The 23,226-nt window shown below is 41.6% G+C and overlaps 1 protein-coding gene across 2 annotated transcripts in view; it reads left to right on the forward strand.

The window, feature by feature from the left end:
• NFKB1 (nuclear factor of kappa light polypeptide gene enhancer in B-cells 1) overlaps positions 1-20,288 on the forward strand; it is a 104,949-nt gene extending 84,661 nt beyond the window's left edge. For both annotated transcript variants that reach the window (XM_011992255.1, XM_011992256.1), the window contains exons 14-23: positions 476-617; positions 3,843-3,957; positions 9,380-9,581; positions 10,038-10,207; positions 10,536-10,638; positions 13,504-13,628; positions 14,979-15,045; positions 15,372-15,544; positions 16,366-16,522; positions 19,437-20,288. In XM_011992255.1, the coding sequence (XP_011847645.1) occupies positions 476-617; positions 3,843-3,957; positions 9,380-9,581; positions 10,038-10,207; positions 10,536-10,638; positions 13,504-13,628; positions 14,979-15,045; positions 15,372-15,544; positions 16,366-16,522; positions 19,437-19,597 (1,415 nt within the window). In that variant the 3' untranslated portion in view covers positions 19,598-20,288. The remainder of the gene's footprint in view (positions 1-475; positions 618-3,842; positions 3,958-9,379; positions 9,582-10,037; positions 10,208-10,535; positions 10,639-13,503; positions 13,629-14,978; positions 15,046-15,371; positions 15,545-16,365; positions 16,523-19,436) is intronic.
• The last annotated feature ends 2,938 nt before the right edge of the window (positions 20,289-23,226 follow it).

The raw sequence follows: 23,226 nt of genomic DNA on the forward strand, positions 1-23,226 counted from the left end.
ACAAACTTTACAAAAACATGAGTGTTTCATGGAAAGTCTCTGTTTATGGCAGAGACGTGTGTTTTTTCACACATTGCCTAACAAGCTAATTGTTAGAGATCCCAATGAAGGATTATTTCACCAAGATATTGGTGATTTAAAATCATGGTAAAATCTAACATTGTTTGGAGATTGTTTTCCTTAAAATAACAGATAATGGTTGTTCCCTTAAAATAACACATTTCTAAACTTTTTCCTCTAACAAACCATACATAGATTCTTTAAGATCAATCTCTAACTATATTTGTCAGTGACCCAATGTCCAATTCTGCTTTTTCTAGTCAACACAATCCAAAAGCATTGAAAGAGCATTTTCAACTAAAATGATGTGTCAAGGTGTCAGAACACTGATGCTGGTCAGTTTGGCTTTGAGCATGCCATACCCATAAAACAAAAGTAGGAACACTCAACTATGATTGTGGTCATTGCCTTACAGATAACCTCTTTCTAGAGAAGGCTATGCAGCTTGCAAAGAGGCATGCCAATGCCCTTTTCGACTACGCAGTGACAGGAGACGTGAAGATGCTGCTGGCTGTCCAGCGCCATCTCACTGCCGTGCAGGATGAGAATGGGGACAGGTAAGTCAGGATTTTTTGCATGATAGGTTGTTCTGGGTAGGGAAAAAGAAGAGCATCGTATAATGCATGCTGACTAGAGATAAAAATAATTATTCAAATGTATTGAGTCCTCTAACTGGCACGATCAAGAAAACTAGTGTGAATAAGGTAAAGTAGCACAATTTGCTGCTCCATCCTGCTGCTGTCATCTGTCGGAATCTGTAGTAGCTGGAGGACTCATCTAAGAGTGAATCTCTCTGGGCAAGCAAACTAAGATGTGTATAGGTAATGGTACTTTTTGAAAAGCCTCGCTTTGTTTATTGAAATAATATTTGGAGAATTGTTAAGAGTCCTACCAAATCCCTGAAAGCTTGTTATCCCAGCTGCATATTTATAATAACAGTGTACTCAAGAAAAAGCTCAATAAAGGCAGCAACAACAACAGAAAGATTAAGAGGGACTGGTCATTCTTTCCCAGTTACTGGTTTCTTCTCTACTACCTCTTCTGGTGGTCACCAGTCTGTGACTGGTTCAGACTTTTGTGACTGCTCCAGCCCATGCGTGGGAGTCGAACATTCCAAACACCATGCCTTCCATTCCTGCTATTACTGAGATTGTATTTGCAAAGCCACCTGGCTTCTTTCTAAAACAGTTCTCTTAGTCCTTTCATTGAGACTTCTAAAGTATCTCGAAAGCCTATAAAAATAACAAGAAACAGCAGCCTTCACATTCAAGTCAAGTGCCTTATCTAAAACCTTCCTAAAATAGCATCAACACAGAGAAACCCTTTTCTGTGGAAGAGCTCTTGAGTGCTGTGTTTTAGACCTCAGTTTAAAAATTAAACCAAGCACTTTAGGAAAGTAACAACCTCAGGGTTTCAAGCAGAGACACCTTTGTTCTCGTTCCTTGCAACGTAACCAAGGATGTGGTATAACCACTGGCCTTGTTATACAGTATGAGAGGCACCAGTACAACCTTCTTGGTGTAAGACCATGAACAGCAGAATGCTTTTTCAGGGTTAAATAATCCAGTTAGCATTCAATAGCATACAACCACAAGAAAAAGCAGTTAACTGAGACAGGATAGCAGTGTTTCAAGTGGCATTTCCAGGGACCTGTTGAATTGATAAGTCTAAGAAGATGAGCACGTGCAGGTTAGAAAGGAAGTGCTGATATCTGAAGGGGGGATTGTAGGAAGGGATACAAGGCGAGGCACGTGCAAGTTCCCTCCTAAGACCCAAGCACGCTCACACAAGCCGGCTCTCAGGCCACAGAGGTGGGACTTGGAGAGACCAAAGGACCCTCAGAAGAGTGTAGGTAAAGGGCAGCTTTTGGCCATCACAGCCCAAGTCTCTTGTTTTAATTCAGTCCATCATATTTGGCTAATAGTCTGAGTCCTGTGGCCGTTAGTCATCATAGAAAATACAATAAAGAAAAATATATAAAACTTCTGCTATTGGGGAAATTCCCATAAGGGTGTGAGGATTTGAGGGGGAGGGGGAATGTACTTCTGCTATGAAATGCTGAGCTGCACATGGAAATTTTCGGGCAGTTTTAGAAGTATGACCTTTTTCTTGGTATATGTGCATCATGTCTATGTCAGAGTTTAGGCCCTTTTCAGAAGTCTTCTTCCAGTATCACATTTCAAGAAGCAATAGTGAAACCCTGAGATCATCCATTTTAAAATATTTCTCAAGTAGCAAAATCACAATTTAGTTTTTTAGGCTCTTCTGTGCCAGTGTTAATCCCAAGTACGATATACTTGCTATTGCTAAGGAAGAGGCTTAAGTGGCACCTGATAGCTTATTTTAGAGAAGATCCAGCCTGTACCTCATGTCCCAGATGTAGTTTTGCTGCGAGATGCTTTAGTGTGCTCTGCACCTCAATCTGTCCATGCTCTGGAGTGGTCATCTTCTTAGACATTCATCTGCACGTCTTTAGAGCAGTGCACATGTATCCCCTTTGCAGGAGGATTGCTTAAGGGATTAAGAGATGGCTTTGGAGTAAGACAGACCTTGGCTTGAATCCCAGCTTCACCACTTATGGCCTTGACTAAGTTATATGAGGCCTACAAGTCTCAGTTTCATTAGCCAAAAAGCGAAGATAATATTACCTACCTCCTAGGATTATTGTTATAATAAAAAGACAATATATATCAAATGTTTAGCATAGTCTGGTAAATCAAAGCTCCCCAAAAATAGTAGCCACTGTTAAAATGATTGTTATTGTTATTGTTTTGAATTTTAATAGTATGTTTTTTAATAATTAAAAGAATTATGCTTCTCTGAGTGACTTTGACATCACCGGTATGTTCAGCCTCGTTAGTGTAAGCTCTTAGGTTCCTTCTATCATTCTTATTTTTGTGCCCCTACTGCATGCTAGGGCTGTAAGATTGACTCAGACAGAACCTGCCCCAGAGATGACGGAACAGAGAAAGAGAAAAATGTGTAGAAAACTGCAGTTGCATAACCAAGCAGTAAATTTGAGAGGGACAACTTGCTCCACCTAGAAGGGTAGGAAAGTATTCTCTGAGGATGTCAGGTTTGAACTGGAATATAAAGGATGGAGTAGGCATTGTTCAGGCAGAAGAAAGGAGCAAAAACATTCCAGGTAGAGGGAATATTTGCCAGAATGTTTGCAGGAGTGGCGGGAAATACAATCACTTTGTTTCTTCACAAGTTTACTGCAAGAATTTTCTTCCAGTAGTTAAAAGCTTTACACCATTCTCCCCTCTTGGGATCTAGAAAGATCTTTAAAAAGTCACCGCAGTGTATTTTGGAGGAGGGCAACAGGACTAGGTGAGATAACTAAGTTTTCTGAACAATTCCTAGTGCCAGGCATTCATTTTACATAAAATCTGTGTGTCAGGAAAAGTCAGGGGGAAAGGTAGAGGAGAAAACCACCCAAAGCCATAGTATAGAGGTAGAATTGGGATTTAAGCTTAGGTACTTCTGGGCTGGAAGCCTCAGTGTGTTTATGCATCAAGGGGTCAGACGTGAATGCTCCCAGAGGCCAGGCAGGTACCACAAATAACATAACAGCTTTGGGCAGACAGTTGCGAGGGACGGGTCCTCTGGAGACAGCATCCCACCTCAGATTCAATACATTTTATAGATTCAAAACATTTTAGGGCCAAATAAAACTAGGTATGAGAACAGATTCCATCCTTGAATCTAATCACATCTTGGGAATCTTTTCTTTTTCATTAACATTTTAGTTAATTATTGCCACTGTGTTTTCATTCCAGTGTCTTACACTTAGCAATCATCCACCTTCATTCTCAACTTGTGAGGGATCTACTAGAAGTCACATCTGGTTTGATTTCTGATGACATTATCAACATGAGAAATGACCTGTACCAGGTAAGCCGAAATCTCAAGAAAACAACTGAAGAAAAATCCGTAGTTTACTTTTTCTTTTGTATGTTGAGGTGCATGTTATTTTTAGTAATGTTAAGAGTAGCAAAAATAAAAACAAACCCTTGTAGGTAATATCTAAAATCCCATTAGTTGAGAATGTTACCTTATGATTTAGGATCCTTTGATCTGTGGGTATAACAGCCATCAAGCCACAATGAAATTCAGCATCCCACTGGGGGAAGGCAAACTTTAAACTTTAGAAATCAAAGAGTTTTTTCATTTAAGAGGGAGAAACTAGAGTAAAAATGTCACATCTGTCAAGAAAAATAAAGTTAAAAAAAGGTTTGAAAAGCCAGTAATTTATAATAATTTTGGAGTCTACTGAAACATACGTTGACAATATCCAGATTAAATGTGTATCAAATAAAGCGTTCTGAAATCACCACACAGAAAGGTTAAAAGTTTGCTTGAGGAGGAAAAGGTGTCTTCCAAAAGCAGAAAGACAGCTCCAAGTGAGGAAAAGTGGGAACACCAAAGTTTTGCCCAAATTGGGTTTTCTTAGGAATTAATTAGGTGGGCTGAAAATACAAGTTGAGGAACTGTTTTTTCCAGAGGTCTTCCGACACTGCAAAGGGAGAAGTTAGCTGGAGACACAGCGAGGCCCCCTAATGGGCATGTGCAGAATTCAGGGAGAGGCAAGGAGCCTGGGAGCCACTTGGGCAGAAGCAGAGCTTGGACATTGGTGATGGGAACCCAGTGACCCCAGCCAGACTTTCTGGCTGAGCGACTGCACTGGCATGAAGCCAAGATGGGGTTCGGCTCCTGAGGTTTCCTCCTTCCTGCCCCCGATTGCTTTTCCCACCTCACTATCTTTCCCCCACTCCCACCAGTCTGCTGTATGGGGCTCCTGCCCTTGCCCACTTCTTAGCTTTCCATTTTTCTCCTTTCCTTCATTGACCCGAAGCATCTTCCTCATCCTCCTTGGAGAGATGGTTTGCTGGTTCACGTGTATCTCTCACTCCAAAAATATGGCCAAAATCCTGTGTGATTATTTACTTAGTGAAGGTATTTGTTCCTGCTCTCTCAGTTTTTAAAACAGTGATGTGAATCATTTGTTTCCTCACTTTCAAGGAAAATGCTTTTATTATTTTAAAGAAAATTAATTAAAATGTGCTTTAGGCTGGGTGCGGTGGCTCACACCTGTAATCCCAGCACGTTGGGAGGCTGAGGCAGGCAGATCATGAGGTCCTGGCTAACATGGTGAAACCCCGTCTCTACTAAAAAAAAAAAAAAAAAAAAAAATTAGCCGGGCGTGGTGGCAGGCGCCTATAGTCCCAGCTACTCAGGAGGCTGAGGCAGGAGAATAGTGTGAACCCGGGAGGCAGAGCTTGCAGTGAGGTGAGATCACACCACTGCACTCCAGCCTGGGCAACAGAGCGAGACTGTCTCAAAAAAAAAAAAAAAAAAAAAAAAAGTGTGCTTTAAAGTGCATTTACAGCAAAACTACTAAATGTTTACATGTGGCTCTTAATAGTTTTTACCTATGACTAGGAAAAAATTAGTAGGTTTCCTGATAGGGGAAAATGACCATTTTTCATTCAATGTAAGTCACCATTAGGCTTCTTCACTGGCTGTTGTGCTTAATGTCAAAGGAAAAGTAAAGTTAGTGACTCTTCACTGTCTGTTAATATAAAATAACTAGTATGAAGTGCGATTGTAGATTTACATTTAAAGGATGTCTTCTTGAAACTTTCATGTCATTTTGGGGGTCATTGGTATTTGGAAAGTCATTTTGCCTGTAAAGCTTGATTCTCGCAGACTTTTGGACTGATTGTTCCTTGTAGTCATCACAAATCTATGAATAAAACTAGGAATGGGACATTGTAGCTTGTCAGTCCTCTTTTCAAACCCTGCTTAACAGTCATATTCAAGGAATTACTTACTTTATGTTTATGAATAGGATCTGCAAAGGACACAGCACAACAGCAGCACAACAGGATTAGTAGCTGTGTTTTTTTTTTGGAGACGGAGTCTCGCTTTCTCACCCAAGCTGGAGTGCAGTGGCGCGATCTCGGCTCACTGCAACCTCCGCCTCCCAGGTTCAAGCGATTCTCCTGCCTCAGCCTCCTGAGTAGCTGGGATAACAAGAGCTCACCACCACACCCGGCTAATTTTTGTATTTTTAGTGGAGACAGGGTTTCACCGTGTTGGTCTGGCTGGTCTCGAACTCCTGACCTCGTGATCTGCCAGCCTTGGCCTCCCAAAGTGCTGGGATTACAGGCATGAGCCACTGTGTCTGGCCAGTAACTGTGATTTTTTTATATCCTAAACTCTTTACTGTATCATTTGGTTACATATGTTGAGACTCTCTAGTGTGTTAGAGACAAAAACCCTGAAACCACCACCATTGATACTTCTATCCCTTCTGATTTGGGGACTCTCAGAAGACTCTTATGTCCATTTTTCCCCCACCTTACCACCAGTCTCATTAATGGGCAGTGATTCTGGCTTCCCTAGTATGCCTTCTAGGTCTCAAACACACACCCAGTGGCAACTTTGATTTGAGAATTAGAAACTGCTAAGATTTGAACTCTTGATTATCTGTCATAAAGGTTCTCTAGTAACTATTCTTAATGGAAAATGATACAGTTCTTTAAATAATTTGGATTATTTGGCAATTATCTTAAGCATTCTCCCCAAATACCTTTCACTAATCTTAGTACATTTCTGTGACCATCTGTCATGATCAAATTCCTCTCCCCACCCACCCTGTAGAAACACACTCAAAATAGTCCAAGTGCACAGAGTTAGGATTTTTTATGAAAATATTCTCTTTAAACCTTTTTCTCCTGTCTCATTCTCTTTCGTCCAACATAGACAACCACTCTATTGTGTTTGGTATGGATTGTTTTATTTGTATATGTTCTCATAAAACATTATTGGGGGGTTTTATGTATTTTTATTTTGTTTTTAATTATTATAAATATCACATATATTCATAGTTTTAAAAATGGTACAGAAGAATCTACATTGGAAAGTCAAAGTTGCCTGCCCTGACAACGCCCAGGTCCCCTAAACACAATTGTCACTATTGTGTTTATAGGTAGTTTTTCAAGTATTGGATATAAATGTGCATATACTTGAAATACATAGATATTTTCATATACTCTCACATACAATCCACATTATGTTAAATGTACTTCTCTTGCCTTGCATTAACCTTTATATTTTTTTAAATTTAATTTAATCATAGATTCAAAGGAGGTTACAGAAATATGCTAGGAGGTCCTAGTATTTACTGCAAGGAAACCAGAGGTATCTTCACCCAGTTTCCCCCAATGGTAACATCCTGCATAACTTCAGAACAGTATCAAAACCTGGAAATTGACATTGGTACAATCCACAGATCTTAATCAGATTTCACCAGTTTTACACACACTTGTGTGTATCTATATAGTTCTTTGTGCATATATTTTTTAAATACGTAAGTGGCATTATGCTACATGTTACTTTATTTCTGCCTTCGCTGCTTATCCACACAGTTCTGTGTACAGCTAGTTTGTTGTTTCAGCTCCTGAAGAGAATCTAGTATGGATCTTCCACCTCTAACATTCTTGTTTCCTAGTAGTAGACATTTAACCAACTTCCAACTTCCTACCTCAGTAGATAATACTGCAGTGACTCTCCTTACTTATGTCCTCTTGTGGATTTGTGTCAGAATTTTACCTAGATACATCTACAAGAGTTGGGTTGCTGGGACATTTGTATATTTGGCTATCCAGAATATCTGTGTAAGTCCCCATGCCCACAGCCATAGCATGAAGGTGTAATTGTTTAAGATATTATCCTTGGATTTAAGATCTAGAAGCTTTATATCGTGGAAAACCATTGATTGGACTGTGGAAGAAAATATTAAAAAAAAAAAAAAAAACCTCAGACTCATTTTCTTAAATTAAATTCAAACTACAGATAATTTCTAATTCCTGAATGGTATACTATCTTACAATTTCAGATCCTTTTTTTCACATTCTCATTCTCTTTCCTTTTCCCGTCTCCCCAAGTAGCATTTCAGAAAACATAGATTAGTAAACAGTTTCTATTGACTTAGTTATTTTTGAGAAGAAGGCTCTTGGCAACAATATCTAAAGTTTTGAGGGCATCACTTCATTTCCGGCCAGGGTGATAGTCCTAGAAAATGAAAGAAATAAGGGCGAGTAATAATTTGGCAAAAAAAAGGGTCTTGGTCTGATATATTAAATAACTGTAGTTGAGATTTAGATGACCCTCACATCATTCATCCTGCCAGTTCTCATGTGCTGTGGTCACTTATATAGCTAGGAGGTTGGTGGCTCACCTGCTGCTGTAGCCAGTAACTGCTCAATGAAAAGGGAATTTTAGGCAAATTGTCACAAGACTGGCTGGATGTCATAGTTAGGCTCCTGTGAAATAAACTGATTTGTGTAAAGATACATTGCTGTTCTCTGTCATTGAACTCAGTTCTTTGAAGGATACATTTGTGATTGTATTTGTCTTACTCATTTTTGAAAACACAGTTCACAAAACATCTTATTTGCATTCATCGAAGTAATACCTTGTGGGCAGGATAGTCAAATGGACTACTTAAGTACCTATTAGGTATCATTAGCTCACCTTTTTTATTCATCTGCGCCCCCTTGGTGAGATACTTGTATTATCCTGGTTATGTTATTTAGAATCTTATAATACCTTTTATGAAATAGGTATAGGAAAGCTATATTGAGTAGTCTCAGGAGCCAGTTCATGGGACAGTATTTTTTAATTTAGTAAATTTAGTTTCCATGTCAGCATAGAATCATGGCTCTTTTGTTAATTGGTTTCTATTGAGTACTTCATTTAAATTTCTTCAGTGAAAACATAGCTTTATTTTGATTTGTTAATATAAAATCAGCTGAAGATAACTCCTACCAGAAATTTAAGAAAACTAAATTTACTACTAGGTGTGCTCAAAATCAGCAATCAGTGGGTTTTAGTGAGAAACAAGAAGTTACTAAGACTTGTAAATATGAAAATAACCCACCACAGAAAAAGTTATATGAAATGATGGATTTGTAACTTAGTCTGATTTAATCATTTTATGTTGTAAACATATTAAAACATCACATTGTACCTCATAAATATATACAATTACTATTTGTCAATTAAATTTAAAATAAATAAAAATTTTAAAACCCGAATTATTGAATGGCTAAGTGTTAGTACAGTGTATGTACTTCATTAGCATATGGTATGGAACAGGATAACTTGGGTGCCAAGGTCAGGAGTTAATCTGGGAATGAGAAATGTTCCTGCAGTATGACCCCACCCATTGCAGTGACAGCTACCAAGCTGTAAGTTGTAAGTAAGTGTTCACTGCTGACCGGTGAATCTCCTGCCCTTCACTTTCCAGACGCCCTTGCACTTGGCAGTGATCACTAAGCAGGAAGATGTGGTGGAGGATTTGCTGAGGGCTGGGGCCGACCTGAGCCTTCTGGACCGCTTGGGTAACTCTGTTTTGCACCTAGCTGCCAAAGAAGGACATGATAAAGTTCTCAGTATCTTACTCAAGCACAAAAAGGCAGCACTACTTCTTGACCACCCCAATGGGGACGGTAAGAGACAATCACACATCATTGGTGTGGGATTAACTTTCTCCGCCTTCTAAATATCTGCTAGGTATTTGATAAATGTGTGTTACTTGATTTGTACCCAAAAGTGCTTTCCTTAGTCACCTGGAGTTCATCATCTCTTTTGGGCATTTCTGTTGCTCACCAAAGCTAATTTTTTTAAAAGTGATTTAGAATAGTTAGTAGGAGGAAAAAGCAGAGGCCTAAGTAAAGATTCATCTTGAAGCACACAAAGTGTCGTTTATTCAGAGAATGTTTATGTTCAGTGTCTCCGGAGAACATAATAGGAGACTGTGGGTCTTCAAAGCAGAACAATAGACTTACAGTACCTTTGCTGTCCCTCCCCATGATTCAGTTTTTGCCATTTCCTTCAGCTTCACCAAGGGCCATCTTGTGAGCCAGCCATCCTATCCTGTGACTGTCCCTTTGCTTGGACTCTAGGTCTGAATGCCATTCATCTAGCCATGATGAGCAATAGCCTGCCATGTTTGCTGCTGCTGGTGGCCGCTGGGGCTGACGTCAATGCTCAGGAGCAAAAGTCCGGGCGCACAGCACTGCACCTGGCTGTGGAGCACGACAACATCTCATTGGCAGGCTGCCTGCTCCTGGAGGTGAAGGGCGCACTTATTTGCTTTTCCATTAAATTCCTGAGGGAGATTTAAGGAAATCTTTTCGAAGAATGAAGTCAGTAGCTGCTGTTCTCCCTTATAATCAGCTCTACTTATTTAACACTTATGGAGGGCTTCAGAGTAGCACCTTTGGATGTTCCCCCACTCTCTTGCTTGGCATCTCTAATTGGGGATATCTTCAATGACAGAGCCAGCCCAAAGTAGTAATTGGGCTAGTAATAGGACCCAAGGGGCCATGCACACTGGGAGGTGGGGACAGAAGGGCAAAAGAACCTTCCACTAACGCTTTTCTGTGTGGGCTGGATTGTAGGGTGATGCCCATGTGGACAGTACTACCTACGATGGAACCACACCCCTGCATATAGCAGCTGGGAGAGGGTCCACCAGGCTGGCAGCTCTTCTCAAAGCAGCAGGTAAGGTGGCGACCTGGCGGTCATTAATAAAAAATGTTACCAGGAATGCAAACCCAACTTCAATAGAGCAGCCATGTTGCCTTCTTTAAGCCACAGACCTACTGCTGAAAAGCGAGGGTAAATAAAAATTATATGGCAGATCACATTTTATCTGCCATAAGGCACTGTTTGGACTAGTACTCTTGGGCTTTACCCTGACAGTCATGTTAGTTTTTACTTTCTGATTCATCTGTTTGTTTGGGGTTTGATTGTTCAGATTGACTCCCATGACAAGGGGTCTTTCAAAGTAGAGTTTGATTCCTTATGGAATTCTGAGTGGTATCAGTCTCAGATCATATCAGAAGTCCCCAGAAGAAAAAGATTATTGGTAAAAGAAATATTTAAAGACTTCATTTTGAAAGAAATGTCTCTTAAAAATTGAAGTGTAGGAAAAAGAAAATGGGCCATGTATTAGGACCCATTACGTGGAAGGCACTAAAAATGGCTAGCACTTAGTGACCTTTCCGTGTCCCAGGCACTATGATATGCACTTTATGTGCACAGTCTCATTTAATGCCCAGTCACCGCTTGTGACAAATACCGTTATTATTCCCCATCTTAGAGTCAAGGAAGCAGACTAGAGAGACTACCAGATCCCACTTCAGGGTTCCAGTAAGTGTCAGAGCTATGAATCACACTTGGGCAGTGTGAACTTCAAGACTTTATTCTCTCTACTATGTTTCTCTCTCCTGTTTTGTTCACAGGTTTGCAGATGTTATTCCATTTAATTCTCTAGTCCTGTGAAGTATAGAAAATTATCCATGTTCATCTTTGAATTTCCAGTGGCTTGCATATTTAGAACCTCAAAATATGTGTAATGAAATTGGCATCTGAAGCCTGCCCTGACAAATCTGATTTACTTTAGAGGTTTTCTTGTAACTTAGAAGGTAAATGCTACATAAATTCAAGAAAACAGAGCAAATTAAAGACAGAGGAATTTTTCTTTGGGAACACCGTATTTTTCTTTTCTCTTTTAACAAAAGAGAGAACAATTTAAAAAAATACCAAAAAAAAAAAGAGGAAAAAAAAACTCTAACAAATAGAGCTTTTTCTTGAACAAGAAACTCTGATTGCAGTGGTTATTAATCGTTTTAGAAGACACTGATTATAATTAAATGCCTTCCAATAAGAAGCTATAACCAGTCAGATGGGTTGGCTCACACCTGTAATCCCAGCACTTTGAGAGGCTGAGGTGGGAGGATCACTTGCACTAGGACTTTGAGACCAACCTGGGCAACATTGTAAGACCTCATATCTATTAAAAAATTTTTAAAGTAGCTAGGCATGGTGTCACCCGCCTATAGTCCCAGCTACTTGGGAGGCTGAGGTAGTAGTATCGCTTGAGCCTGGGAGTTCAAGGGCGCAGTGAGCTACAGTTTCACCACTGCATTCTAACCTAAGCTATAGAATGAGACCCTGTCTCAAAAAAATACATAAATGAAAAGAAAAGAAAAAGAAACTATAACCCTTTTAAAAATGCTTTATATTGAATTCTCAGAATCCCATGAAAGGAATAGCAAGTAACAGTTTCTCTGATATATAAATGAAGAAACTCAGATGAAAACCAAGCCCGAATCTTAATGTCATGGAAAAGGTCAGTTAAGGCTGAGTGTGGAGGCTCACACCTGTAATCCCAGCACTTTGGGAGGCCGAGGTGGGTGGATCACCTGAGGTTGGGAGTTCGAGACTCATCTGGCCAACATGGTGAAACCCCATCTCTACTAAAAATATAAAAATTAGCCAGGCATGGTGGCAGGCACCTGTAATCCCAGCTACTTGGAAGGCTGAGGCAGGAGAATCACTTGAGCCCTGGAGGTAGAGGTTGCGGTGAGCTGAGACTGCGCCACTGCACTCACAAAAAAAAAAAAAAAAAAAAAAGTTAAGGGATAGCTCATCCCTCCAGTCTTTGGTCCTATAAATTGTTCATCTTAATTTCTCCATGGTTTTTTTGGTGGGATTACATTTATTGCCTCATAGATTAGGCCAGAACTGGGAGAGTAAAATCAAGAAATAGCATGAAGATCCTCCTTTGCTTCCCATTAAGTACTCTTCTATTATTGATATTGACACATCTGATGTTCTCCCAGCAAGATAAAAACAAGTTCCTCCCTCGAAAATGGCATCATTAGACATCAAGCTAAACACTCATAAAAATAATCTAAGCCTCTGAGAAGTAACTCTAGCTCTAGTCTTTGAGTTACTTTGGTGTTTCGTTTATTTGTTTGTTGTTTTTGTTTTTGCTGGATGCTAAAGAGCAGACTAGATTTCCCAAAATATTTCAATAATTATACATCCTAGCAGGTTTGTTTATTTAAAGATCAGAACCCTGGCATTGCTGTACCCAGCAATGAAACTGGCCATGCTATCACTAGATATCAAGCATCTGTGCTATTTTGAGTGTCCAAGAAAAGGGGCTGAGAAATACATTGTCATGCATAAATTTGAACAGAGAGGACCCTAATCCTGAGGGTGCACCCTAGTCGCTGTAATCATGCTGTCCATCAGCCCTCAGATTAAAGATGCATTATTCAGTTGAGAAATATCCTGTAGAGTTAAATGTGAAGTCAGAGTATTTGAAGTCTTTTTTTTTTCGATAGTATCTTTGGCTATTTAAGGTGTCATAAGACACTTTAACAATCAAAGCAAATTATAATTTTAAAACAATTTCTCTGGATATTCCAGTGGAAACATTTTATGCATTAAAAATTATCCAGGAGATTGCCTCAAGCTGCTACAGTGCTTTGCCTTTGGGAATCTGACCTTTGCAGGCAGTTGAAAGTTGACAAGATGTGGGTTTACCTAATGCTGTGTAACCTAACTTCGCAGGAGCAGATCCCCTGGTGGAGAACTTTGAGCCTCTCTATGACCTGGATGACTCTTGGGAAAATGCAGGAGAGGATGAAGGAGTTGTGCCTGGAACCACGCCTCTAGATATGGCCGCCAGCTGGCAGGTGAGTGCCGCTCCATCTGTCTGATGGCTGCCCCTGAGGGAGTCAGAGGTTCAGGAATGTAAGAACAGATGGTCTTCCCGGTGCTTTATTTCCCAAAGAACATGCCTTTTATTTTTAAGAAAGTCTGTTTGTCAGAGACCATTTTTATCTTGAAAAACCCTATCCATGAAAGATCTAGGTCAGCTGAGTTCTAAGTACGAAAGTGTATGCCTAATCAGATCAGAGTTGAGATGTGAGAAAAGGTTAGAAGAAAAACACAAAATTCACATAAAAGTTACCCATTCTGAATTCACACCAGAACTGTTACCATCTCAATTTCTGAAGCTAGGATAAATGTTACTGTTTGCTTAGAACTTAGCTAAGTGATTTTGGGATGTAAAAATAAACTAAGAATTCTTCTTAGAATTTCAATAAATATAAAACAGAGTAAATAGATTTAAAACCTTCCTCAAAACTCCACAGGCCTGAGATCTGAAGGTATAAAGCAGTTATTAGGTCGTTTGGCCCTGGGAAGAAAAGCCAGAGGGAGGAGGTGGGCAGTGTGCAAGATCTCCAGCAAGACAAGATCAGTTCTTCTAGAGGCGAGAGCTGCTCCACTTCTATAACTGCTCATCTGCCTCCCACAGCCTGTTTGTGTCCAGCTCACTGGTGTTGGCAGAGACTACATGGTTCTCCCTTTATGTTAGCACCTCATTTCCCCAGAAGGCCTTGCCACAGAACACAAAAAGATGATGCACTCAGTGACCCCACGCTCTCCTTACCCAGGTCAGCCTGCAACAGAGTGACTGCAGAGAACACCACAAGTGCTTCTGCAGCTTTGGAATTCTTTTTCTTTTAGCCTAAGACATTTCTCGACCTCAGTTAAAACGTCAGTATTGCCAGAGGGTTAACACCAAGCCTTGTAAACATCTAGACATCTCAGCAAGCTTATACAGTTAATTCTCACAAGCTTGTTACTGTGGAAGAGGGGACACAGCTTCATAGCTCTGAGTAAGCTCTTCCCTAGCCTTAGGTCTCTGAGCAGGAGATGATTGACATGGTGGCCTGGACTGCCTGTTCCTTCCAAAAGGCTATAGCTCTGACTCTCTGCAGTTTGGTTGGGTATTCTGACCCAGCTCAGAGAGTTTGTACAAAGCACAACTTCCCAGCACCAGAGCTCCCACAGCTTGTTCTTCCCCCAAAGGGTACCATATTCTTGGAGGGTGGTCCTGACTCCTCTTGCCATTCCTCCATCATTAGGGTACCAGGCCCTCCTAAGGAGGACATGCTGAGTTCTTTATCATAAAGAAACAGACTGCCCTAGTGGTCCCTTTGATGTGTAACAATTTCTGGTGTTTTTCTTGCCAACAGGTATTTGACATATTAAATGGGAAACCATATGAACCAGAGTTTACATCTGATGATTTACTAGCACAAGGTGGGTTGTGATAGAACCAGATTCTCATAACCATTATTATCTCCACAGTATCATTTAAAGGGAGGAACCAGCATTATCCAGGGTCTACTGTGAAAAGTACATTTCTTATTTCAGAACCAAAAGATGCTGGAGGTAGATAAGGAGAATATCCAGTTTTAATCTACTATAAATATATACTGCCTGCTACTCAGCTGGGCTTTGACCTTCAAGTAGAGTAGCTTGGTTGCTTCCACTGGGAGTTGGAGAAAGCCAGGTGGCATTGATCAGTCCCTCCAGAGTGTCTATGGCAGGTGAGAACAAGTGTGTTCCTTCTTCATTTCCTTCAGGAGACATGAAACAGCTGGCTGAAGATGTGAAGCTGCAGCTCTATAAGTTGCTAGAAATTCCTGATCCAGACAAAAACTGGGCTACTCTGGCACAGAAATTAGGTCTGGGGATACTTAATAATGCCTTCCGGCTGAGTCCTGCTCCTTCCAAAACACTTATGGACAACTATGAGGTAACACGTTACCTTACAGATTTAGCAATTTTCCTTTGACTACTCTGTTAACATCTCTGGCCAGGGCATAATCTCCTTCCCTGTTCCTTAACTCTGAAGAAGAAAACCACTCATTGCCCAAGGCCTGGGAGGGTGACCCAGGCTAAGTTGGCAGCCCATCTTCCTGAGAATGCTGTTTTCAGATACCTTCAGATTTTCCCTGTTTTCAAATACCTGGAGACTTCCTGTGAAAATGCTATGGAGAGGGTCAGGATTTTCACAGAACTTTAACAGCCCTGAGCAAACCATCGACTGTAATCAACATGCGTAGCTTCCTGTCCCCAAGAACACACCTTACCACGTGGCAGGGCATTGAGTCATGTTCTGTGAGGTGACTCCTAGTGGAGCCATTACCTGGTGATTTTTTTTATTTTTCATTTCTAAAAATAAAATGTAGAAAAGCATGGGGTGAAGTTGTTTTCTGTTGAAAATTTCATGGTTAGCTTTTGTTTCTCCACGGATTTCAGAGCTTCAGCTTACAGAGGGAGACTGTGTATACGTCACTGTAGGCAGAGTTTCACTGCCTCAGCGCTTCTCTCGCTGTCTCTGTGTGCTTACTACAAACCACTTCTCTGTGATTTCCTGAGTGATCTTTGAGCCGAAACAGGAAACTTGATTCAAAGACTGTATTTTCTTAGTCGCTCTTTTCTGCCCTTTCCATTTCCTCCCGACTCCTGATTGGAGGAGGCAGCATGGAAGAGGGAAGGGTGGGCTGTCAGTGCTTACAGCCTGCACTGGGACTCGAACACAGGAACATGCTCCTCCTCCCTTTTTTCTCACAGGTCTCTGGGGGGACAGTCAGAGAGCTGGTGGAGGCCCTGAGACAAATGGGCTACACTGAAGCGATTGAAGTGATCCAGGCAGCCTCCAGCCCAGTGAAGACCACCTCTCAGGCCCACTCGCTGCCTCTCTCGCCTGCCTCCACAAGGCAGCAAATAGGTAAAGAAAAAAGACAAAAGACAGTGGAGATATTTTCCAGCTCCGCCAGGCTGGTGTCTTCAGCTCTCTTGGGATATGATGTGGCAGTTTTCTTTCTCATCTTCTGAATACAGTTCCCTGTGTGTCTGTCTACCCCCTGGGCTCACCCTCTGCCTCTCTTGATAGTACCATTCAGAGGAGGAGGCAGTACCCTTGGAAAATCACATTGACACATGAACTACTTAGTAAACACTAAGTAATACAATAAATACGAAAAACAACATGATGCGGGTGATTAAATTTAAGACATGAGAGAAATAATATTTACCTTAAAGAGAGAACAAGATACAGACAGAGAACGATCTCCTTCGCTTGCCTCCTCTCTCGTGCTCGTGACACTGACCTTGTCCCCCACCATAAATGGGACCGTGTGTCATGCCACCAAAAATCTCACAACCATATGAAATGGACTCTCAACCCAGCCCAGTAATCCTGTATTTCCTACAATTTTATTCTCCCACTCTGTAAATGACCATTCCATGCTTTCTATTTCTAATCCCCCAACACTCCTTCCCTCCCCTTAATCATGCAACACCCTTGCTTCACACTCTACTGAAAACAGAAGAAACCAGAACCCTCTCACCTTTGCACCAAGTGCCAGCCCACCTGTGCCTGTGCCCACATTGGCAGCCTTCCATCTGGGCTTGCTGGGTTAAATTTCTTTGCCCAGCTGAGGAGCCACCTCTCCCCTGGGTCTAGCCCCCTCACCTCCACTAGGTTGTTACTGTTAATTCTTACCTCTGTCTCCTGTTCTAGCCGTTCCTCCTCCCCACTCTCCGACTAGATCACCTAGCAAGCATTTCATGATTTCCTCATCTTTAAAACCAAAACACACCGAAATAATCACCCTCTTGATCCCACATCCCATTTAGCTACAGTCCAATTGCGCTATTCCCTTACACAGCAGAGCTCCTCAGAAGAATTTTTTAGAGCTGTTCTTTCCAGCTTGCCACCTTCCACTCTCTGCTTGGCCTCCTGCAGTTGGGATCACATCCCTACCCCTCCACCAGGCCTGCTCTCCTTACAGTGACCAGTCACCTCCACATTGCCAGATCTGGTCACCTCCTTTTAACCTTGACAACTCGCAGAGTGTGTCATGGTTGACCCCTACCTTCAACTTCAGACCATCTTCCACAGCACACCCCCCTGGCTGCCTCTTCCACACTCACCTTTTAAAGTCACAGCCCTCCAGGGTCAGTCCTAAACCCACCCTGCTTTCTACCTCACCCAAGCCCAATACTGGCCAGATCTGTCAGAAGCACTGCCATCTTCCAGGAGGTTAAGACAAAACCCAGGAATTCCTCAGGAGTCCTTTCTGGCACTAATCACTTCATATGCCACCCATCAAGTGTCATCCTGTCTGCAACCACCACCCTAGTCCAGCCTGCCGTCATTTCCTGCCTAGATTCTTGCACGGCTCCTACTCAGTCCCCTTGTTTCCTTCCTGTCCACCTCCCTTCAGTCCACTGTCTGCCCACCAGATAGTGTGATTCTTTTTCAAAATTAGTGACATTGTGTTACTTCTGGGTTATACCCTTCAGTTCATTCAGTCATTCATTCAGCAAATCCTGATCGAGCATACACTGTGTGCCTAGCAATGTTCGAGGTTTTAAAGATAAAACAGTGTCCCTGCTTTACTCGTTTGCTTTCTTAAACATTGCTGTGGAAGCTCTTCCTCCACACTGTCCACACTGCCCTTCCATTCCCAAGGGTTTTCTCTGCTCCCCTGGCTCACTAGTCTGATCCAGCCTTTTGACCGTTCTCTTTCCATTCCCCGGGAAGCTCTTAATTGGTTGGCTCTTTCTTGCCACTCAATTTCAGCACCCATCTCACCCTGCCAGGGGGCCTTCCCAGGGGAGCAAGGGCAGGTGTCATTGTGTGCACTTGAGAAAGGAATAATGTATCTGCTGGAAAACAACCCAGATCCAGTGCTCCTTGTGCACAGATATTTAAAAAAAAAAAAAAAAAAAAAAAGCAAATACTTATATTGTTTTAAAAAGTAAATACCTACCTAAGCATTAAGCCCCTAATTTGTAGTTATTTTTAGAATATCTCATAGTTTGTAGCACATAATAGACACCATATAAAGATTGGTTGATTAAATCAATCAATACCAAGATGATAGTCATGCCACTGGCATTAAAGTCTTAATATTCTAATATTGGAATTTGATACGTAAGAAGATAGCATTTTGATTAGTGTATATTAGACTTCCGTTTCCTTACTCACTGTATAGGAAATAATTTGCCTTGGTCATATCCCTAAGGATACTTATCAACAAAAGGAATTCAACCTGATTTTCCAGTATAGACTCATTTTCACTAAAATCATTTTACTTCTTTGCTACCAAAAATGTTTTCAAGGCAATGTATGCTGTAATAGCATATGAGGCCCAGAGAGCTAATTTTTAGTTCTTGCTTCTGTCACCAATTTATTTTGCTGAGATTCAGCAGTTTCCCCAGCTATAAAATAGGTAATACGGTGGTTGGAAAAATACACCTGATTTCTAAGGGAAAAAAAGGTCCACTGTGAGTGAAGAGAATTCAGAAAGGATTCTCAAACACAAGACTAGATTGCAGGAGGAAGATGTGAAAGCATTTGGCTAATTCTGACATTTGGCTAATTCATAACATCCTCGCAGTATGTCCCACAGTACCTTCTGCCCTTCCCACCACGGTGAGCAGTCGTGACAGTGGGGGTGGCATAGGTGGGATGTGTGGCTGGCAGAAGCCGGTGGGCAAGAGTTGTCCACAGAATAGTCCATGAGTTTTTTAGAGCCAAACTTGGAGCCCGTCTGGAGCATAAGGTGCATGAGAGCAAAGGCTTTGCCTGGTCCCAGCCATTCCCCCAGTGAATTTGTGCTTTCTCCCCTCAGATGAGCTCCGAGACAGCGACAGTGTCTGCGACAGCGGCGTGGAGACGTCCTTCCGCAAACTCAGCTTTACTGAGTCTCTGACCAGTGGTGGCTCACTGCTAACTCTCAACAAAATGCCCCATGATTATGGGCAGGAAGGACCTCTAGAAGGCAAAATTTAGCCTGCAGACAGTTTCCCACACCGTATAAACCAAAGCCCTAAAATTCTACTGCATTGTCCACAAAACAGAAGCTGAAGCGCATCCAGAGGTGCTCAGAGAGCCGGCCTGCCTGAATCATTCTCGACATAACTCGAGACCTTTTCAACTTGGCTTCCTTTCTTGGTTCATAAATGAATTTTAGTTTGGTTCACTTACAGATAGTATCTAGCAATCACAGCACTGGCTGAGCGGATGCATCTGGGGATGAGGTTGCTTACTAAGCTTTGCCGGCTGCTGCCGGATCACAGCTGCTTTCTGTTGTCATTGCTATTGTCCCTCTGCTACGTTCCTATTGTCATTAAAGGTATCACTGTCCCCACCTGGCATTCCTTCTGACCATCCACAGCATCGTTTTGCATTCAAATTAAGGGTTAAGAAAAGGGATATTTTAAAATGAGAGTCACTTGACGTGCCATTTTTAAAAAAGGCTTATTGCTTTTTCTAATGTGGTTATTTCTCTGATTTGAAAAAAAAAAAGTACTCGTCAATATTTAAACATGGTTACAATCATTGCTGAAAATGGTATTTTCCCCCTTTTCTGCATTTTGCTATTGTAAATATGTTTTTTAGATCAAATACTTTAAAGGAAAAAATGTTGGATTTATAAATGCTATTTTTTATTTTACTTTTATAATAAAAGGAAAAGCAAATTGATGACCTCACCTTGTTTGATCTGTGCAAATACTTTTCTAAGATGCTTCCTTATAATCATGGGATAATTCCATAGCCTGGTTATCACATTCACATTGCCTATTAGAGTCAATTTTTTAATCTAGAAATGAACAAATAATGATCAAAAGGAAAGTGTTTTAACCTAAGATGAAAGTTTTGGATTTGTCAAATCCATACCCAGCTCATCGTATTTAGATTGTGCCACCTCACTTTCCTCCATCTTATACAATGCTACACCTCTTCAATGTCTTCTCCACACTTCTGTGATAAAGTGTTAAAATTTCCATATACTAGAGGGCCCTGGACTAGGAGCCTTCCAGCATGAAGCTTTGCTGAACTGCTTCTGAAAGAGTTGAGAGTCAGGGAAGAGGGAAAAAAAATCAAAGTTTTTGAGCGAGGTACTATGGTCGACACTGTGATGCACAGCCAGAATTCTCCTTTGACAAAGGACTGGTCTGCTGGTGGTGCACTCTAGCTGTCAGCTTCCTCACGGAATGCCTCTGCTGCAGAGAGCCATGTCTTTCTAGGCCGTATCCATTTCCACAGTGGCACCCATGCAAATTGATCAGTGTGGGCATACGAATAAGCCTGTCCAACCCGGGACAACACTGAAGGGCTGTTTAAACTTCAGGGTTCCCATTAGAGTGGCTGAGGCTGCATTGCACTCAACTTCTCCGTCTGCCCGTGCTGCTTACTCTCTCGCCCTTCCATAGCTGTTGATCTTGAAGGCACTCCAGAAAAACATTTAACACATAAATTTCCAACTCAGAGTCCGTTTCCCCGAGAACCTTGCTTGCACAGGTACTGGGAACCATGCAGAACAATTTTGTGCAACACATTGAACCATTAATCTTGAAAAACAACCCAACTTATAGAGAAGGAAATTGAGGCTTAAAGTAAACCATAGCTAAGCTGCTTCTGAGTTTACACCCAGCTCTGTCTAGCTCCAGAGCTCATGATGGGACATTATCTTGATGAGAAGGCAGATAAAAATAATTGAGTCCAGAAGTAGGCTCCAAAATAGATAGGAATTTAGTACATGATAAAGTAAAATTACAAATCAATGAGAAAAAGATGATTACTCAATATATTAGTCTGATAAATGCTGATAAAGACATACCCGAGACTGCGTAATTTATAAAGAAAAAGAAGTTCAATGGACTTACAATTCCACATGTTTGGGGAGGCCTCACGACCATGGCGGAAGGTGAAAGACACAGCTTACATGGAAGCAGGCAAAAGGAAAATGAGAGACAAGCAAAAGGGGTTCCCGCTTACAAAACCATCAGATCTCGTGAAACTTACTACCACGAGAACAGTATGGGGGAAACTGCCCTCATGATTCAATTATCTCCCACCAGGTCCCTCCCACAACACGTGGGAATTGTGGAAGCTATAATTCAAGATGAGATTTGAGTGGGGACACAGTCAAACCATATCACTCAATAAACACAGGTCCCAACTGGCAATTCACTTGAAAACAATCCATCTGAACACCTGCCTCCCTCCTTTCATCAAAATAATTTCCAAATATGTCAAAATTTAAGCCATAAAAATATTGGAAGTACCAGACGTCATTGATAAATAATACTGAAATAGGGAAGGCTTTTTTAAGCAAAACTTTTCACTGGTGTAAAAGCAGTGTAGGTTCTTCATTTTACAGCATCTCCCAAATAAATAGATTCTCAAGGAAAATTCTACTTCTGTTTTCTATTACATTGCCATTTCTCCACCCCTACCCAGCCCCACTGTAAAGTGAAGTTTCTGTAAAGTGAAAAAATACAGCTCTGACTTTCCTTAATTCTTAATTTTCCAACAAGCAGCCCATGCCTCCACTCCTCTGCGGGTTCCTTTCTGTGGCAGATCACTGTTTTCCAGATGGCCACTACAAAGCCTCTTGTCTTACAACATGACGCTGACACTCCTCCCACTGAGGGGAGGGGCCTGGGTTCCTTCTCTGAGAATCTAAGCAGACCTGTGACAAGGACGGAGGAGATGCTAAGTGACTTCCAAGGTTAAGTCATAAAATGGAAAACAACTTCTGCCCCATCATGCTGGGCCCTCTCTCTTAGAAGCCGGTCATTGTGTTCTGAGGGAGCCAAGTGGCCACATGGAGGAACCAAGTGCAGGTAGGTGTTCAGTCCACAGACTTACTGAGACCCCGGGCGATGCCAGCATCAACCAAGAGATGTGTAAGGGAGTGAAGCTTTCAGAAGATTCCAGCCCTCAGCCACTGAGTCACCCCATCTAGCCTTCAAACTGCCTCAGCTGATGCTGCCCAGAATAGAGACAAGCTGTGCTGCAGAGCCCTGCCCACATTGCAGATTCGTGAGCAAATTAAATAATGGTTGAGGTTTTAAGCCTTAAGTGTGGAGTGGATTGTCACCATGCTCCAGGCTTCCAACTTGACAGCTCACCTACCAGAAGTTCACTTGAAGCGAAGCTGACTTGAGGAGGAGGAACAACTAAGTAACTCACGCCAAGATAGAAAAATGACATTCCCCTTCTTTCATAAGAAGCCCCATTTCTCTTCTGTCTCAGAAACTTCTTTTTCTTCCTCCCAGATCTCAGTGCTGGCCTGAGCCTCTGTGTGGTGCTGCAACAGCAAGGCCACCAGTGCTGTCTGGGTCTCTGTGAAAGTATCTTTCATATTGTACCAGCAGATGGAGATAAACCAAAAGGAATGCAGGAGTTCAGGTGGAAAGCTATAATGGGCCTAAAATAAACCTTCCCAGAAAGCTTGTGTCACAGCAGGAGGCCATTTAAAAATAGCTTCCTCAGAACTTCAGTCATTTTTGAGGTTTCTATACTCTGCAGGCATAACTCAGACTTTTTCAGGATCAGCGGTCTTTCTTTTCAGCAGAACGAAGCCCTGCTGCTGCTCATTTACCTACCTGTGTCTCCTGAAGTAGCTGAAT

The sequence above is a fragment of the Mandrillus leucophaeus genome, unplaced genomic scaffold (assembly GCF_000951045.1).
Source record: "Mandrillus leucophaeus isolate KB7577 unplaced genomic scaffold, Mleu.le_1.0 Scaffold409, whole genome shotgun sequence".
Classification (NCBI taxonomy): Eukaryota; Metazoa; Chordata; class Mammalia; order Primates; family Cercopithecidae; genus Mandrillus; species Mandrillus leucophaeus.